The 15,348-nt window shown below is 43.9% G+C and overlaps 1 protein-coding gene across 2 annotated transcripts in view; it reads left to right on the top strand.

Annotated features, from left to right (window-relative positions):
- Positions 1–15,348, top strand: part of ARHGAP31 (Rho GTPase activating protein 31) — a 92,985-nt gene that overhangs the window by 70,490 nt on the left and 7,147 nt on the right. For both annotated transcript variants that reach the window (XM_060273762.1, XM_035114770.2), the window contains 6 exons: positions 3,435–3,580; positions 5,256–5,454; positions 6,946–7,070; positions 8,062–8,121; positions 9,535–10,155; positions 11,817–12,106. In XM_060273762.1, the coding sequence (XP_060129745.1) occupies positions 3,435–3,580; positions 5,256–5,454; positions 6,946–7,070; positions 8,062–8,121; positions 9,535–10,155; positions 11,817–12,106 (1,441 nt within the window). The remainder of the gene's footprint in view (positions 1–3,434; positions 3,581–5,255; positions 5,455–6,945; positions 7,071–8,061; positions 8,122–9,534; positions 10,156–11,816; positions 12,107–15,348) is intronic.

Below are 15,348 nucleotides of genomic sequence, written 5' to 3'. Positions count from 1 at the left end.
ACCCTGTGCATGGGCTACTGGTTAATTCTGCTTAATTCAGCTACTGCTTAATTCAACTGTAAGGTAAAAAGGTAAAGGACCCCTGGATGGTTAAGTCCAGTCAAAGGAGGCTATGGGATGTGGTGCTCATCTCACTTTCAGGCCAAGGGAGCCGGCGTTTGTCCACATACAGCTTTCCAGGTCATGTGGCCAGCATGACTAAACCACTTGTGGTGCAACAGAACACCGTGACGGAAGTCAGAACGCATGGAAATGCCATTTACCTTCCTGCTGCAGCAGTACCTATTTATCTACTTGCACTGGCATGCCTTCAAACTGCTAGGTTAGCAGTTCAACTGTAATTCAACTGTAGCTTAAACCGGCCATGGATTGTCCTGGTTAGGGTGGAAGAAAAAGTGTGATTGGTTGAAAACAGAACCAGATGGGTAGCACTAAACTATGGTTTGAAATTATATCAGAACGCAACCAGTTCCCACAATTAAGTTTTGCAATGTTTTATGAAAAATAGAAATATCTGATGGGTTTTTCTACTTATAACAACCCAAGACAATAAATGAGAGTCACATGTCATATTTGTTTCAACTATTTGTTTCATATTTGTGAGCTACTGCTAAAGACAGCTCAGTTGAGGAATCCTGGTTCATTTATGTGATAGCCTGGCGACTAGAATAGCAGAAGAAAAAATAAGGAGCATTGTCACCTAGCTGAGTAACCGTAGATAAACTTCCTCAGCGTTTACAGCTTTTGTAAACTGCTTAGAGGTGCTTCTTAAAAAATCAAGTGGTATATAAATTTTGTTAATAAAAATAAATAGCAAATAAAACAGCTGGTCCTGGGTGGATAAACTCTCTCAAACTTTGCAACTGCAAACAAGGCAGAAAAGATCCCATGATGACTGCAAGAGATGTTAAATCTACCGAACACCCACAGCTCAAAATCTTTCATTCTATCTATTGTCCTCTTTCTTTTTGATGGGAGTCTAATTCCCTTTATAAATATAGGTCCCAAGGAGAACATGAAAGAAGTGGGAGGCACAGCTGTAGTTTCCTTACATGGCTATTCCACTGGCAAAAGCCCCCTCTGTGCTTTATCTCACACTCCAGCCATTAACTTTACAAAGGATTCGCTGCCCAGAGATAATGTCTTCAGTAACACTTTGGCATGTCATGATAAGGAACAGTTTGTCTGCTACTCTGTTTGGGGGGTGGGAGGGGGGATGTGGGTGGAAGGAGAGATTGGTTTGTCCATACCAGCGAGCTGATGGAGAACAAGAAGCAGGCATTTGGGAAAAGCACAAGGCCCACAAAATTCGCCAAGAGGAGCTGCGATGCTCACAGTTGAGGCTTTCCCTTCCATCCCCACTTGATGTTGTTTTGATATGATGGTTCTACTCAGAGATAAACTAAATCCTGAGGATTAGCTTAAGCTGCCCCAGCCCCAGCTGTAACTAGCACTGCTGCAGCTGAATCACACCATGCTTGGTCTGCAAAGTGAAATGGCCTGCCAGGAAATCCCTTGGCAAGGTAGGCTAGTTATGGTGGGAGCGGGTATCTGCAGCTCCTGTGGACCCAGCCCCTCTGAAAGTCCCTTGTGCCAATTAGGGACGAGGAGGAATGCAGTTCAGTTTGTGTTTTAATGCAAAGATATATCTAAGTGTGGTGTCGTGGTTAGAGTGCTGGACTAGGAGCTGGGATTGCTAGGAAGCTCACAGGGTGGGTTTGGGCCAGTCGTTCTCTCTTAGCCTAATCTACCTCACAGGGTTGTTGTAAGGATAAAATGGGGAGAGGGAAAACCACACATGCCACCTTGAGTTCCTTGGAGGAAAGGTTGGGCACAAGTAAACTAAAGAAAGCAAATGAATCAATCCATGAACTGAAATGCAGTCATGCTCTGAAATTTGCACTTCTCTGAATTTTGCGTTACAGTTCATCAGTGACAGAAATGCATGCGTAACTGCATTTATTGTGAGAAAGTATGCATTGAAACACATAAATTTGTGAAACTGTCATACAGAAATACAGAATATCAGGCTAAATTAAACACAAAAATATGTATAGTAAGAGGGGTTACAGTAAAATGCTGGTGAATATTCATGAACTTAAAAAAAACGAAACAAATGCACAAACGGTTGCAGAAATGTGGTGAACAGAATTTAGTTTCCTGCTTGGCAGGGGGTTGGACTGGATGACCCTTGTGGTCTCTTCCAACTCTATGATTCTAAGATTAGAAAAAGAAATGGACACATTTGCCCTTCCCTAGTCCCAATGTCCTATGTCGCATCAGTGCCTCGGAAAACATCAGGTCTTTTGAGAGTGTAAAATGCCTCCTAGACAGCTTGCAGCAGTATTGTTTCCAGACAGAGTGTTCCATGCAAGAATCTCTCATGCTTTCAGCTAGGCTTCCATTCCCTGCCCTTCTTGGTTTCCCCCCGGGGTTGCTGTCCCACCAAAACCCATATACAATGCTTTGCAATGAGATTCTCCAGAAAAGTGGGATAAAATAAGCAAACAACAACAAAAATCTATAAAATAATAAAAGAAATGTGCTGCAGTCTAAAGATCTCTCCTTTGGTTCATTGCTGATAAGTCTGGGCCATAAATTTCTGTCTTCAGTCGACAAGTTAAAAGAGTGCTGTTCAGATAAGCATTTGATCAGAATGCTCTTTGAAGTTATCTGAAATGATTTAGGCCTATGCATTTGTTTCTGCTGATATGCTGGTGGTTCTTTTTCATTAGTTTTTTTTGGGGGGGGGAATCTTACACTATTTTATTTGTTTAGTATGTTTTAAAAGAACAGCTCTTCTTTATTTATTTACTATATACAGTGGTACCTCTACTTACGAATAACTCTACTTACGAATGTTTCTACTTACGAATGGAGCTCCGTCCGCCATCTTGGATGCGGTTTAGATAGGATTTTTTCTACTTACAAATTTTTAGATAGGATTTTTTCTACTTACGAATTTTTTCTCCCAATGCATTCCTATGGGATTCGACTTACAATTTTTTTCTACTTACAAATGTGCGTTTGGAACGCATTAAATTCGTAAGTAGAGGTACCACTGTAATTGTATCCCACCTTTCCTCTGTGGTGCTCAGCGTGATAATTATTGTCACCCTGATAACTATTAGCCGCACGCTCACTCACACACTCACATACACACAGAGTTTGCATCTTTTTTTAAAAAAAAACCAACCCTGGATGTTAAATGAAAGAATGTATTTAACATCACATCTAGTTAGTGGGAGATGTGTGTGTGTGTGTGTGTGTGTAATAGGTACAGAGAAGGCATAATGGGGTTGACACTTCACTAGATGACCCTCGGTGTCCCTTCCAACTCTACAGCTCTAGGAGTCTGAGATTCTACGATTCTGTTCCTGACAAGCAATGGCTTGGGAATTGTTTTTCCAACCTCCTCCTTTACTGTGTCACAGGTCCAAGGAGATCGAGGCTGCAGGCTGCAATGGAGACGCAGCTTTCCTGGAGGTGCGAGTCCAGCAGCTGGTGTTTGAGTTCATACTGAACCATGTGGGCGAAATCTTCAGTGACAATGTCCCTGCCAAACCAAAGGAAAATGAAGGTGAGTCCTTCTGATCTAATCCTTCCATGTCAGAAATGACCAATTCCGCATCCACAAGAAGCCACCCAGAGAACATTTTGTTAATGGGGCAGCATGCAAACAGTCTTGATTAAAAAAATAATACAGGCATTTATTTCTTTATTTAGATTTCTTACCCCCTCTTTCCCATTTGGTCCCAGGGTGGGTTAGAACCATAAAATACACAAATATTTTTAAAAAACCAGATGAAACAGTTTTTTACAGTCATGAAATAAGAAAAGTGTAAAAAGTGATTAAAAAGCAAGTCTATATATAAAAAGAGTTGTATTTAGTTGCAATGCAGATGCAAACTAGGAGAAAGAGCTCAACTTAGAAGACTTGTTGAAAGAGGAAAGTGTTCGATAGGCACCAAAAAGACAACAGAGATGACACCATCTAATATGTTACATATTACATAGTGTGGTGGCATCCAAAGGCGAGGTGCCACCATACTAATAGTTGCCTTGAGTAGCAATTTATATGGCTTTTGTGTGATGGCCTTAATAGCATCTAAACAGACCCTAAGTATACTGTAGTTGTTGTTTTCAATTTTTAGCCCATCACTAAATTTATAGACCATCTCACGCAACCTTGGCCTGGTACAGGCTGCTGTTTTCCTCCTAATTCCAACCGGTCTTTGTTCCCTTATGTTTTGCTTGTTTCCACCCTTTATTTTACTGCAGGGGTGGGAAGCCTCCCCAACATATGCCTCTGGCCTCACCAACCACTGGCATGTGCCCCTGCCACCACCCGCAGAAGCCTTCCCATAAGCATCTGAAAAATGTGTGTGTGTGTGTGTGTGTGCGCACACACACACACACACACACACCGTTTTTCTGCAAGGAAAGTTGGGGGGGGGGTTGCTTAACCATTGCTTTTCCTGGTTATCAGTGACTACTATTGTTGTTAGTGAGAAGTGCTAAAGTACCAGCTCTGAAAAATGGCCTCCACAGAACTTTGGGCTTATTCACACTTCCTCTTGTCACACTGCTTTTTCCCTGAGGAAAACTGTTCTTTAGCCCTTAATCGGAGCAAACAGCAATTCAGGTTTTCTCTGGATTGACCTTTGCTCTGATTTAGCACTAAAGAGCAGGTTTGCCCTGAAAAATTAGTAGGGCAAGGGGAAAACCACATGGAACCATGCTTGGAAAGTGCTTTCTAGGCACAGGACAAGTGGAAGTGTGGATCCCTCCCACCCCTCACCCCGGTTCCAGACCTGGCACTTTGACAGTTCCTGCTAACAAGAGTTGTCATTGCTTAAATAGGAAAAGAGGCAGCAGTTTTCAGAACAAATCTCCTGAAGTGATTGGGAGGGGAGGAGAAAGTTCATTCATCTCAAAGGTCGGAGCTGGAGCTGAGCCATCCTAAAGTTCAGCTCAGCAGGGATCTTCAGGCCTCATATTTAGAAGATGCGTGCCAAAGCACTATGGAGTCTGGCTCATGACCAGGGACCTGCTGGGGTGGAAGGAAGGGGCAATGGATTAGATTGCTATGTAAGAGGAGAATTCAACCAACAAGCGCGCTCCCAAAAGATGTTTTCGCTGGAAGGGTTCAATCAGAAAACGCTTGAGGGCCCACTGAGGACCTTCTGTTCTCCCACTCTGCAACCCTCAAACCAGACTGGGCTCTGCAATTTCCTATCCCTGTCGCTTTCCAGAGAACAAGCCCGTGATGAAGAGCTTGACGCTGCCCTCCACCTCTCTGCCGATGAAGCTGGTGAGTCTGGAAGAAGCACAGGCCCGGAGCCTGTCCGCCTGCCATCCTGCCCGCAAGGAGCGGAGGGAGAACAGTTTGCCAGAAATCATGCCAGTCACAGGCTCCTTCTTCCACACCGTCCTCGACCTACCTGACAGCAAGTAAGTGGCTCCATCTCTCCGTTATCTGAAAGCTGGACCCAAAAGGTGGACTAGGCTTCCCCTTGTCACATGAACATGGGGAGTGGAGACCAGAGGCTCTTCTAGCCAAGCATTGCTTCCTGTGATGCTCCCTGGCACTTCCAGCTGTTTTCCATTCTTTGTTGCTTATCGGTGGAGACTTGGGACATTATGGATGCAAAGCATGTGTGCCACTACTGAGCTATGGCTCCCCACCAGTGTAAATGTCTCTTACTAGTCAGAAAGAGAGAGAGATGAATATAGGCTTGTTTTGGAGAAATGGCTTTTCCCACTTTCCTTCATTTACAAGTTTTGATCAACGTGAGCTGAATGGCAATTGGTTCTTGAGACGTCTGTCGTAAGAGAGCCACCTGCTGGTGACCTGCCGCCATGACACATGCAGCGTCCATCTCTGCCTCTCTCTTTTCTCTCTCGCTCGCTCGCTTCTTACCGTACCTCACAATTGTTCTTGCATGTGAAGGGCAGCTGAGAGGCCTACTTCTCATTCCGGGTGCACAATGTGGAGACTCTTGCAAGATGGCAGAAGTGCTAACATGAGTCTTATGTCATCTGGCCTCTGTGGAGTTGTCAGCGCTGCTTTCAAGTTACTTAAATTACTGTGCCTAAGGTATTCAATCAAACCAGCCACTGCATAACAACATCTTTGTAAGACCATCGCAGGAAAATTATTAATCCAAAGAAGCATTAGCTTGAATGAGAGGCTGTGGTGAATTTAGTCCTGAGAGGCCTGAGGTAATAATAATAATAATAATAATAATAATAATAATAATAATAATAATAATAATAATGTGCAGTATGTGTGTGAGAGAGACATTCTTGATGCCCTGATGTAATACTAAAGCTTGAATTTTTAAAGGCTGTTGATGCCTAGAATCATAGAATCGTAGAGTTGGAAGAGACCACGAGGGCCATCCAGTCCAACCCCCTGCCAAGCAGGAAACACCATCAAAGCATTCTTGACATATGCCTGTCAAGCCTCTGCTTAAAGACCTCCAAAGAAGGAGACTCCACCACACTCCTTGGTAGCAAATTCCACTGCCGAACAGCTCTTACTGTCAGGAAATTCTTCCTAATGTTTAGGTGGAATCTTCTTTCTTGAAGTTTGAATCCATTGCTCCGTGTCCGCTTCTCTGGAGCAGCAGAAAACAATCTTTCTCCCTCCTCCATATGACATCCTTTCATATATTTGAACATGGCTATCATATCACCCCTTAACCTTCTCTTCTCCAGGCTAAACATACCCAGCTCCCTAAGCCGTTCCTCATAAGACATCGTTTCCAGGCCTTTGACCATTTTGGTTGCCCTCTTCTGGACACGTTCCAGCTTGTCAGTATCCTTCTTGAACTGTGGTTGAAAACAATGGGGCCAGTTGGGCTCTGCTGTTCCCTATATAGGACAAATACATTGAGCCTACTTGCTTTTCATAGAAATAATACTAAATTCCTCTTCCAGGAGAAAGTTATCCACAAAATCCAAGAAGTGGAAGTCAATATTCAACCTGGGCAGGTCTGGATCGGAAGCCAAGACCAAACTGAGTCGAAATGGGAGTGTGTTTGTCCGAGGACAGAAGCTCTCTGGTAAGGATTGTTTGTGGGCCTTGCTGGGGGGGACATGTCTTTCCTCCATTAGCTCAGCCTTCTTTGTGTCGTACAGAAATGTTCCACCACATTGCAAGGGGGCATTCATGCTAATAAAGCTAGAAGGATTTCAGAGATGGCATGAAAGGCTTTTGAAGGGAGCAGAGGGGAGATCACATATTTAACCTCATGCGTCATACGGAGTCTCACTTTAGTGGGACAATGAGAAGCAGTCATAGCAAAAGGCTCTCAATACGCCCCATTATAGTACTGGGGTGAACATGCATCTCTTCAACCAGCTACATGCAAACAGCTAGAGAGGTCAAATATTTGTGCCAGAGCTCTGTCACTAGGAATATGTATCTGCCAGTCATTTTAGCAAGGATTGGTCCCAAAATATACTGGGAAAGGTTGGTGGAGTCTGCACTTTGTACTGATTTGTGCTCCTGATTAGAGATCTACTTACAGGGAAATTAACATCCCATTCAAGCTATACTAGGTCCCCTACATTGTCCCTTGCGATGAAATAGCAAAGAGACACAACTGATATTATCTGCATGTTTGCAGTTTCAGATATGTGTCTTCAATAAACAAAATGTGTCCAAACAGAAGCTGCCAAACTCTTTGAGTGGCGAACTATGCACAATTATGCAAGTTAGTGATTTAGTGGTTTGGAAAAACCCTATTAAAAATTCACTTGTATTTGGGCAGATAAACACGCCAAACATGTAATGCCCCTTTTCAGCAATGTAGGAAAATAACTGTGGAAATAATAGGAAAGAGCTCATACTTCCCTAGTCTGACATTCTTAGCTTCAAATCACAGATGAAGCTGCTGTGAGTTTTCCCTGGAGAATAAACCCTTTTCTATATTGCTGCTGCACTTGGGAAAGTTAGTTTCCATGTAATTGCACTGTATTCTGGAGTTACACTTCAATCTCCCAAAAACCCAGAGCACTAAATTAAGTGTGTTATAACCTTTTTTTCTACAGAAAAAGTCACCATTCGGCCAGCTAAAAGCATGGACTCTTTGTGTTCACTTCCAGTAGAAGGTGAGATTTTGTTGGCATGCACATGAGAGGTTGTTACAGCTACCTTTGTGGGTATTTTTTTTTAAAGTATATGTTTTTGTTCACAATAATAGGTTTGTTTTTTTAATATCCCAAGAGTTTTGCATGTTCCTGTATATGCAAATGTGTTTCTGTTCACAGAATCAGAGGCTTGGAAGGCCACCAAAAGACAGCCAGTCCAATCCCAGCCAAGGACAGTGTGGGGCCAACCCCTTGCCTCCCCTCCTGCTCGTCACCCAACCAGCTTGCAGCAATTAAAAAGCAACACATTTGTGTAATAAAAATACAAGAAAGCAGGACAGAACACAATTCCAAAAAATCTTCTGCAATCTAACATGCCTGGGCAAATAGGAAGGCACTAAAGGGTTTGCCATGCCAGTGCTAGATGAGCCTAGAGGGAGAGTACTCCAAAAACAAGGCACCAACACAGAAAAGGCCTTCTCTTCTGTAGAAGTGTAGGGTAAAGGTAAAGGTACCCCTGACCATTAGGTTCAGTCGCTGATGACTCTGGGGTTGCGCCGCTCATCTCGCTTTACTGGCCGAGGGAGCCAGCGTACAGCTTCCAGGTCATGTGGAAGGTCCTTTCCTACCATGGCGAACCAGAGCAGCGCACGGAAATGCCATTTACTTTCCCGCCGGAACAGTACCTATTTATCTACTTGCACTTTGATGTGCTTTCAAACTGCTACCGGTAGGTTGGCAGGAGCAGGGACCGAGCAATGGGAGCTCACCCTGTCGCGGGGATTTGAACCGCCGACCTTCCGATTGGCAAGCCCTAGGCTTTGTGGTTTTAGACCACAACGCCACCCGTGTCCCATAGAAGTGTAGTGTACCTGTACTATAATAATAATACTAAATAATACTAAAAAGGGAACTATGAGCAAGGCCTCTTCAAAAGGTCTTAAGGCCAGGGCAGGCTGCTATGGGAAGAGGCACTCCCTGGGTCATATGCCATTTAGGGCTTTTAAAGGTAGTTACCAGCACCTTAACTCGGGCTTGGAAATAAAGAGTCAATGCAGATCTTTCAAAATAGGTATCCCCTCAATCAAAACCAGGGTCTCTGGGCTGTACTACCCAGAAGTAAATGTCCTCCCTCTTCCAAATAATGGAAGGTCCTTTCCTACCATGGGCAACTGGCCATTGGCCATCGTAGGAAAGGGAATGTTGGCCTTGATACCCCTTTGATCTGTTCTGGCTGGGGCCGTATCTTCTCAGTCACTATAAACTTGGGAAACTTTTCATAAGAGAGGCTTCTTCAGTGACTAAACCTTTTAAAAAGCACGCAGAAGAACTCTGTATGACTGATGGCTCTTGCCTTGTCTTCCCCAGATGTGCTTGGAATAAGAGGGTACCTTTGGCAATACTCTGTGGCTTTGCTCTCTCTCCCTTCTGCAGGAGATGATGGGAAGGGCCACTTCAAGCGCACCGTCATGGCTGGAGGGTTCTTTGTTCCAGCGATAAAACCTCGGACAGGGGGCCCAAGCAGCTCATCGGACCTCAGCAAACAGGAGAGCGAATGGGATCCAAAGGGTGCTGTGAAAGGAGCAGAAGGAGGTTTGGAGGATGGTGGGCAGAACGATGCCCCCCGGTCTACTCATGTCAGACCACTTCCTGAGCAACTGAAAGTGTTCCGTGCCATAGAAGACCCGGAGAATGAGCAAACGTCCCCAAAGATGTGCCGTATGTTCTACACTTCCAATGATGGGACGGCTAAATCGGGGTTCCACGGGACCCTCTTCCCCCTGGAAGCCTCCCCTCGCCACCAACGCAAAGCCCTGAACATTTCAGAGCCCTTTGCTGTGTCGGTGCCCCTTCGGGTGTCTGCTGTTATCAGTATCAACAGCACCCCTTGCCGCATGCCGGCTAAAGAGAAGCCCGCCTTCTCGAGCCTACAGGAATCTTCTTTCTTGGGGCTGGACAGCGCCGCTTCCACAATCCCAGAAGCAGACAGCCACACCAAGCCAGAGCATACCACCGTCAAGGAAGAAAAGAAGCCCGACTCCAAAGCAGTAGAAGGTAAGTTTATACAAAGGATGAAGCAAATTGAGCAGAGGACTTGATCCTGGAAAGGAACAGCTGGATGCGACTGAAGGAGCATCTCCACCCCCATCATTCAGCCACTGAGGTCCAGCTCCGAGGGCCTTCTGGCAGTTCTCTCCCTGCGAGAAGTGAGGTTGCAGGGAACCAGGCAGAGGGCCTTCTCGGTAGTGGCATCTGCCCTGTGGAGCGCCCTCCCATCAGATGTCAAGGAAATAAACAACTATCTGACTTTTAGAAGACATCTGAAGGCAACCCTGTTTAGGGAAGTTTTTAATGTTTGATGTTTTATCATGCTTTTAATATTCTGTTGGGAGCTGCCCAGAGTGGCTGGGGAAACCCAGCCAGATGTGCAGGGTATAAATAATACATTATTATTATTATTATTATTATTATTATTATTATTATTATTATTATTCCCACATACCGGTAGTCATTAAAGGATTCTGAAAGAATCACTCCCAAGAACATACTAAGAGAAATGGTTAAACAGACTGATATATATCACAATGTCTGAAATAAGGATGGAGCTACAGTGGTACCTCGACTTACGAAGGCGATCCATTCCGCGGTGCTCTTCATAAGTCAAAGTCTTTGGTTGTCAAAACGCCTGTTTTGCGCATGCGCAAAGCGCGATTTTGCGCTTCTGCGCATGCGTTGACCGCGCGCAGGGTGAAAAGACTTCCGGAAGTCGAGTCGTTCGGATGTCGAGGTACCACTGTATGTAGAGGCATTGACTGGTTTCATGTTTTTTCCTGGGCCGTGATTTTTGCTGGTGCCTGTTCTTGTGATTTGCTGCCCCCTGTAGGAGGCAGGGGAGAACTTAGCCAGCAGAGTTAACAGGGGCTGCAAGAATTGAGAGAAGCATTGATTGGCTTCACGATTTCCCCCACATTGCGATTTTTGCATAGCACGCACACACACACACACACACACACACACACACACCATGATTAAGCGATATATTCCCAGGTCAAAAATTATGAAATTGATATCGCAATATGGACTTCAAACTGGGTTTGGATGATGTACCGATACATTGCCCAGCCCTAGTGCTTACAGTGTTGTGCAGCACCCACACAACGCCGGCATCAAAATGGCAGCCCATATTCCCACCCCTGCCACATTTAATCCAGACCCACCCTTTCCAGGAGAAATTCAATAAGGAAAACTGAGCCATTGGCAGTGACCCCCCCCCAGCACCTTGGAAATTAAACCCCTGTCTGGAAGAACCCCGTGCTATAAATGTACAGATGTCTCATGTGAAACACATCACTGAACAGAACATTCAGTTTAAAAGAAGTGCAATAGACTCATCCCACTTATTTAGGAACACTCACCCATTGAAATTAATGAGATTTATTTCTGAATAGACATAAGTGTGCTTAAGCCCATTGAAATCATGGTTAGCTCTCATGTAGGCATATAAATCTCTCTTTCTTTTTTTAGTCTATTTTGAACTTATTGCAGTAAAAATAAAGAAAAGAGGGGGGTAGTCAATGTGGAGCTATTGAGAGAAGCCCATGCTGAAAGCTCCGGCCACCTTGTGACAATTTTCACCTTTTACTTACATTTCTGGGTCCCACCCACCCCCATTCCCAATGAAGTTTTTAAGGCTCTTCTTTTTGCCTCTGATACAGATTCTATTACTGAAGATCCAACAATAGCCAACAAGCTGGAGTCCACAAATGCCTCTCAGCCAACAATGAAAACTTGGGAGACAAAGAGCAATGGCAGCAGCCGCAGCCAAGATTCAGGAGATAAACAGGGACTGGAACCAAAGCAGCAAATCAAGATCCCAACAAGCCAGCCACAGGCAGGCCAAGCAAGCCAGGACCAACCAGGGATGAAGGACAAGCCAGAGCAAGATTGTTGGACGCAGGAAGAGACAAGGGATAAAGCAGAGAACACATCGCTTTTAAAGGAGCCGGTAAGAAGAAGGTGTTGAACCTAGGGGTGGGGCAGTTTTCAGTTTCAGTCTCCCATTTTCCCACTCTTAAATTCAGCTCCTGACATTTCACATCCATTTGTGGCAGGTGATTAAGTCCTCCCCAAAATTCATCAGCATTTTAATGCACATTTCTCTCATTTTAAATACGATCTTGCCAGTTATATGCACATTTTTGCAGGCATTTTCCCCTGATATGTGCATCTTTGTGCCCTCTTAGTATACTTTGGTATACTTTGGTATATTTTAATGTTTTGTTGGAAGCCGCCCAGAGTGGCTGTGGGACCCCAGCCAGATGGGCGGGGTATAAATAATAGATTATTATTATTATTATTATTATTATTATTATTATTATTATTATTATCATCATACAGTGGTACCTCTGGTTACGAACGCTTCGGGTTATACATGCTTCGGGTTACGAGCTCAGCTAACCCAGAAATAGCTGCTCCTGGTTGCAAACTTTATCCCGGGAAATTGCGCACCAGAGGCGCACGCACAGTGGGAGGCCCCATTAGTGAAAGCACGCCTCAGGATAAGAACAGTTTCAGATTAAGAATGGACCTCCGGAATGAATTAAGTTTGTAACCAGAGGTACCACTGTACACATTTTATATAGACATTTTGTTGGAGAAAAAAATGTACAAAATTGTACAGTGCAAGATTCAGAGAACTGCGAATTTCAAAGGATATCTGTGTTTTGGCTCACCTATTTTTGTGGGAAATGTACATTAGATATACTTGCATTAAAATGCAAGCTAAACCTAAATCCCCTCCCTCTCCCCTTGCTGAAGCTCACCCCAGCCCCTCCATCTGGTGGCGCAGCAATACCGTGTTTCTCATATTATAAGACACGTCTTATATTTATTTTTTCTTCAAAAAAACACACTATGGCTTATTTTCAAGGGATGTCTTATTTTTTTCCTCCTCCTCCTGCCGCGGCCGGCATTGCTGCTGCTCCTATCACTATGTCTTATTTTCGGGGTATGGCTTATATTCCTTGAATGCTTAAAAATCCTGCTATGGCTTATTTTATGGGGATGCCTTAAAATATGAGAAACAGGGTAAAATTGACTGCACATTTGCAAAGCTAAGCAGGATCTGGTATGGTTGCAAATTGGATGAGGGACTGCGTGTTTGAGATTCCTGCCTTGCAGGGACTTATACTAGATGACCCTTGGGGTCCCATCCAACTCTATGATTGCATGGTCATCTGAACTGGTTGGGAAATGTTTCACCACTTTGCTAAGAAACTTGTTTTCTCTGCAACTCCCATTGGCAATACCTTCTTTTTTTGCATTGTACCACCTTCCACCAAGCGCCTGTCAACTTTATAGTTCATAGTTTTGCATGTACCCCTTACTAAGCAGTCCCAGACTTGTCTCCTTTCAGTTAAAAGCCTCTATAAGGCTCCTCGACTTAAAGTCTAGCTCCAGTGCTCCCTGCTACAATAACTTTGCTTATCTGATGCTGCCTCCACTTTGGATTGCTGTATTGTCCCCAGATGTGGCTTAAAGTCCCATTGAGAAAAACCTCTGGCTGAACCAAGCAGGTCTGGGTCTGGCCAGTGCTTGGAAACTGCTAGCTCACTTGGTAGAGCATGAAACTCTTAATCTCAGGGTTGTGGGTTTGAACCCCACATTGGGTAAAAAAACAAATTCCTGCATTGCAGCGGGTTGGACTAGATGACCCTCATCGTCCCTTCCAACTCAACAATTCTATGATTTTGCGAGTGCCACTTTTGAGTTCCATGGTGGAAGAAAGGGAGGATATAAATGGAATTAATCCATTTGTCAATAATTGTGTCTTTAGGTTTTATGCTTCCAGTTGATCATTTTATTATTATTTGGGAACCAATGCAAGTTAATTATCCAGATTAGTTAGCAATGCATGCTAACTGTCAGGTGGTTCACACTGCCCTAGCCTATTGTGTGTCTGGAAACTGCTGTCTAAATTTTGAAGTTGGACAGGTTTGGAAAATTGAATATGATTGGACAAACCATGCAAGCTCAAACCCAGAAAGTCTAACAGTGAAAGTCTAACACTGAAAAATTTAATTATGTGTCAATACTGTCTGACCCTGAACTGCCCTGAGACCTCCAGGTATAGAGCGGTATATTAAATAAATAAATAAATAAATAAATAATAGGGTCAGCCCTGTCAGGATTTGTGTTGGAGTCATGGCCTGAAATAACAGACTGCATGCTTTCTGTCCTTCCGAGGGATCATTAGGAAAGTAATAGAAAACAAAACTGCTGGTATCATAATGTCATTATACACATCTACAATACAACTGTGCTTTGGGTACTGTGTGCACTTCTGTTCGCCTCACATCAAAAAGGATATTGTGGAGTTGAAAAAGTTTCAAACATGGGCAACCAAAATGATCCAGCCACTCCCTTATGAGGACAGGTTTCAGGGTTTGGGACTTTTTAGTTTAGAAAAGAAGCAGGTGAAAAGTTTTTAACATCATAAACAGGTGGCTGTGGTGCAATTTTTTTCCTAAGTTGCAGAAAAAGGTAGACCAGGATCAGTATATATGCATTTTGGAGGCTGTGGGGGCAGGTAGTCACAGCTGCCCTTTGAAATAATTTTGGGGAAAATGATTTCAGGGGTGTGTGGGTTGCAAAACTTATTCCTACCTCTCCAGAGCTCCTCAACACATCTTGTGTTCTTAACATTTGGTTCCAAATAGAGCAGCATAGGCAAGTAATTAAGATTTCTACCGTCAGTGTGGGGATGAACTTCAATTTCTCTGTATTTACGTAATGTGATGTTTGATGCGCCATGTATTTTTTTTAAAAAAATAGAAAAGGGTAATGCAAAGCCTGAAGGAAATTTGTTTTTCTTTCAGCATGGTACGGTACATGCTTTAACTGCTGTGCTGCTGTAAATTGCATTTGAAAATCCATATGTTAAAGAACGTCTAGTTTTAACAAGATGGTGTGTGTTCAGGGCCGGCCCTACCATAGGGCGACAGATGCTAAGTATGTGGAATGGTGTTGAAAATCAGTGCTGTGTACGCTACACAGCCTACCCTGCACTCTTTAAGCTAGCTTGCTTCCATTAGGTGCTATAGAAGATGCTCCAGCATGTTGAAGTAAGATCCAACTGCCAGTCTAGTCAGCTTCTGTACATAGAACAGGCACAAGATGGGCACCATCTTGCTTTCCACCTCAGGCAGCAAAATGCCTTGCGCCGGTCTTGCATGCGTGATTTAGTCA

Source organism: Zootoca vivipara, chromosome 4 (assembly GCF_963506605.1).
Source record: "Zootoca vivipara chromosome 4, rZooViv1.1, whole genome shotgun sequence".
In the NCBI taxonomy this organism is placed as follows: domain Eukaryota; kingdom Metazoa; phylum Chordata; class Lepidosauria; order Squamata; family Lacertidae; genus Zootoca; species Zootoca vivipara.
The sequence above is the reverse complement of the archived record's forward strand: the minus strand, read 5'-3'. Positions and strand labels throughout refer to the sequence as shown.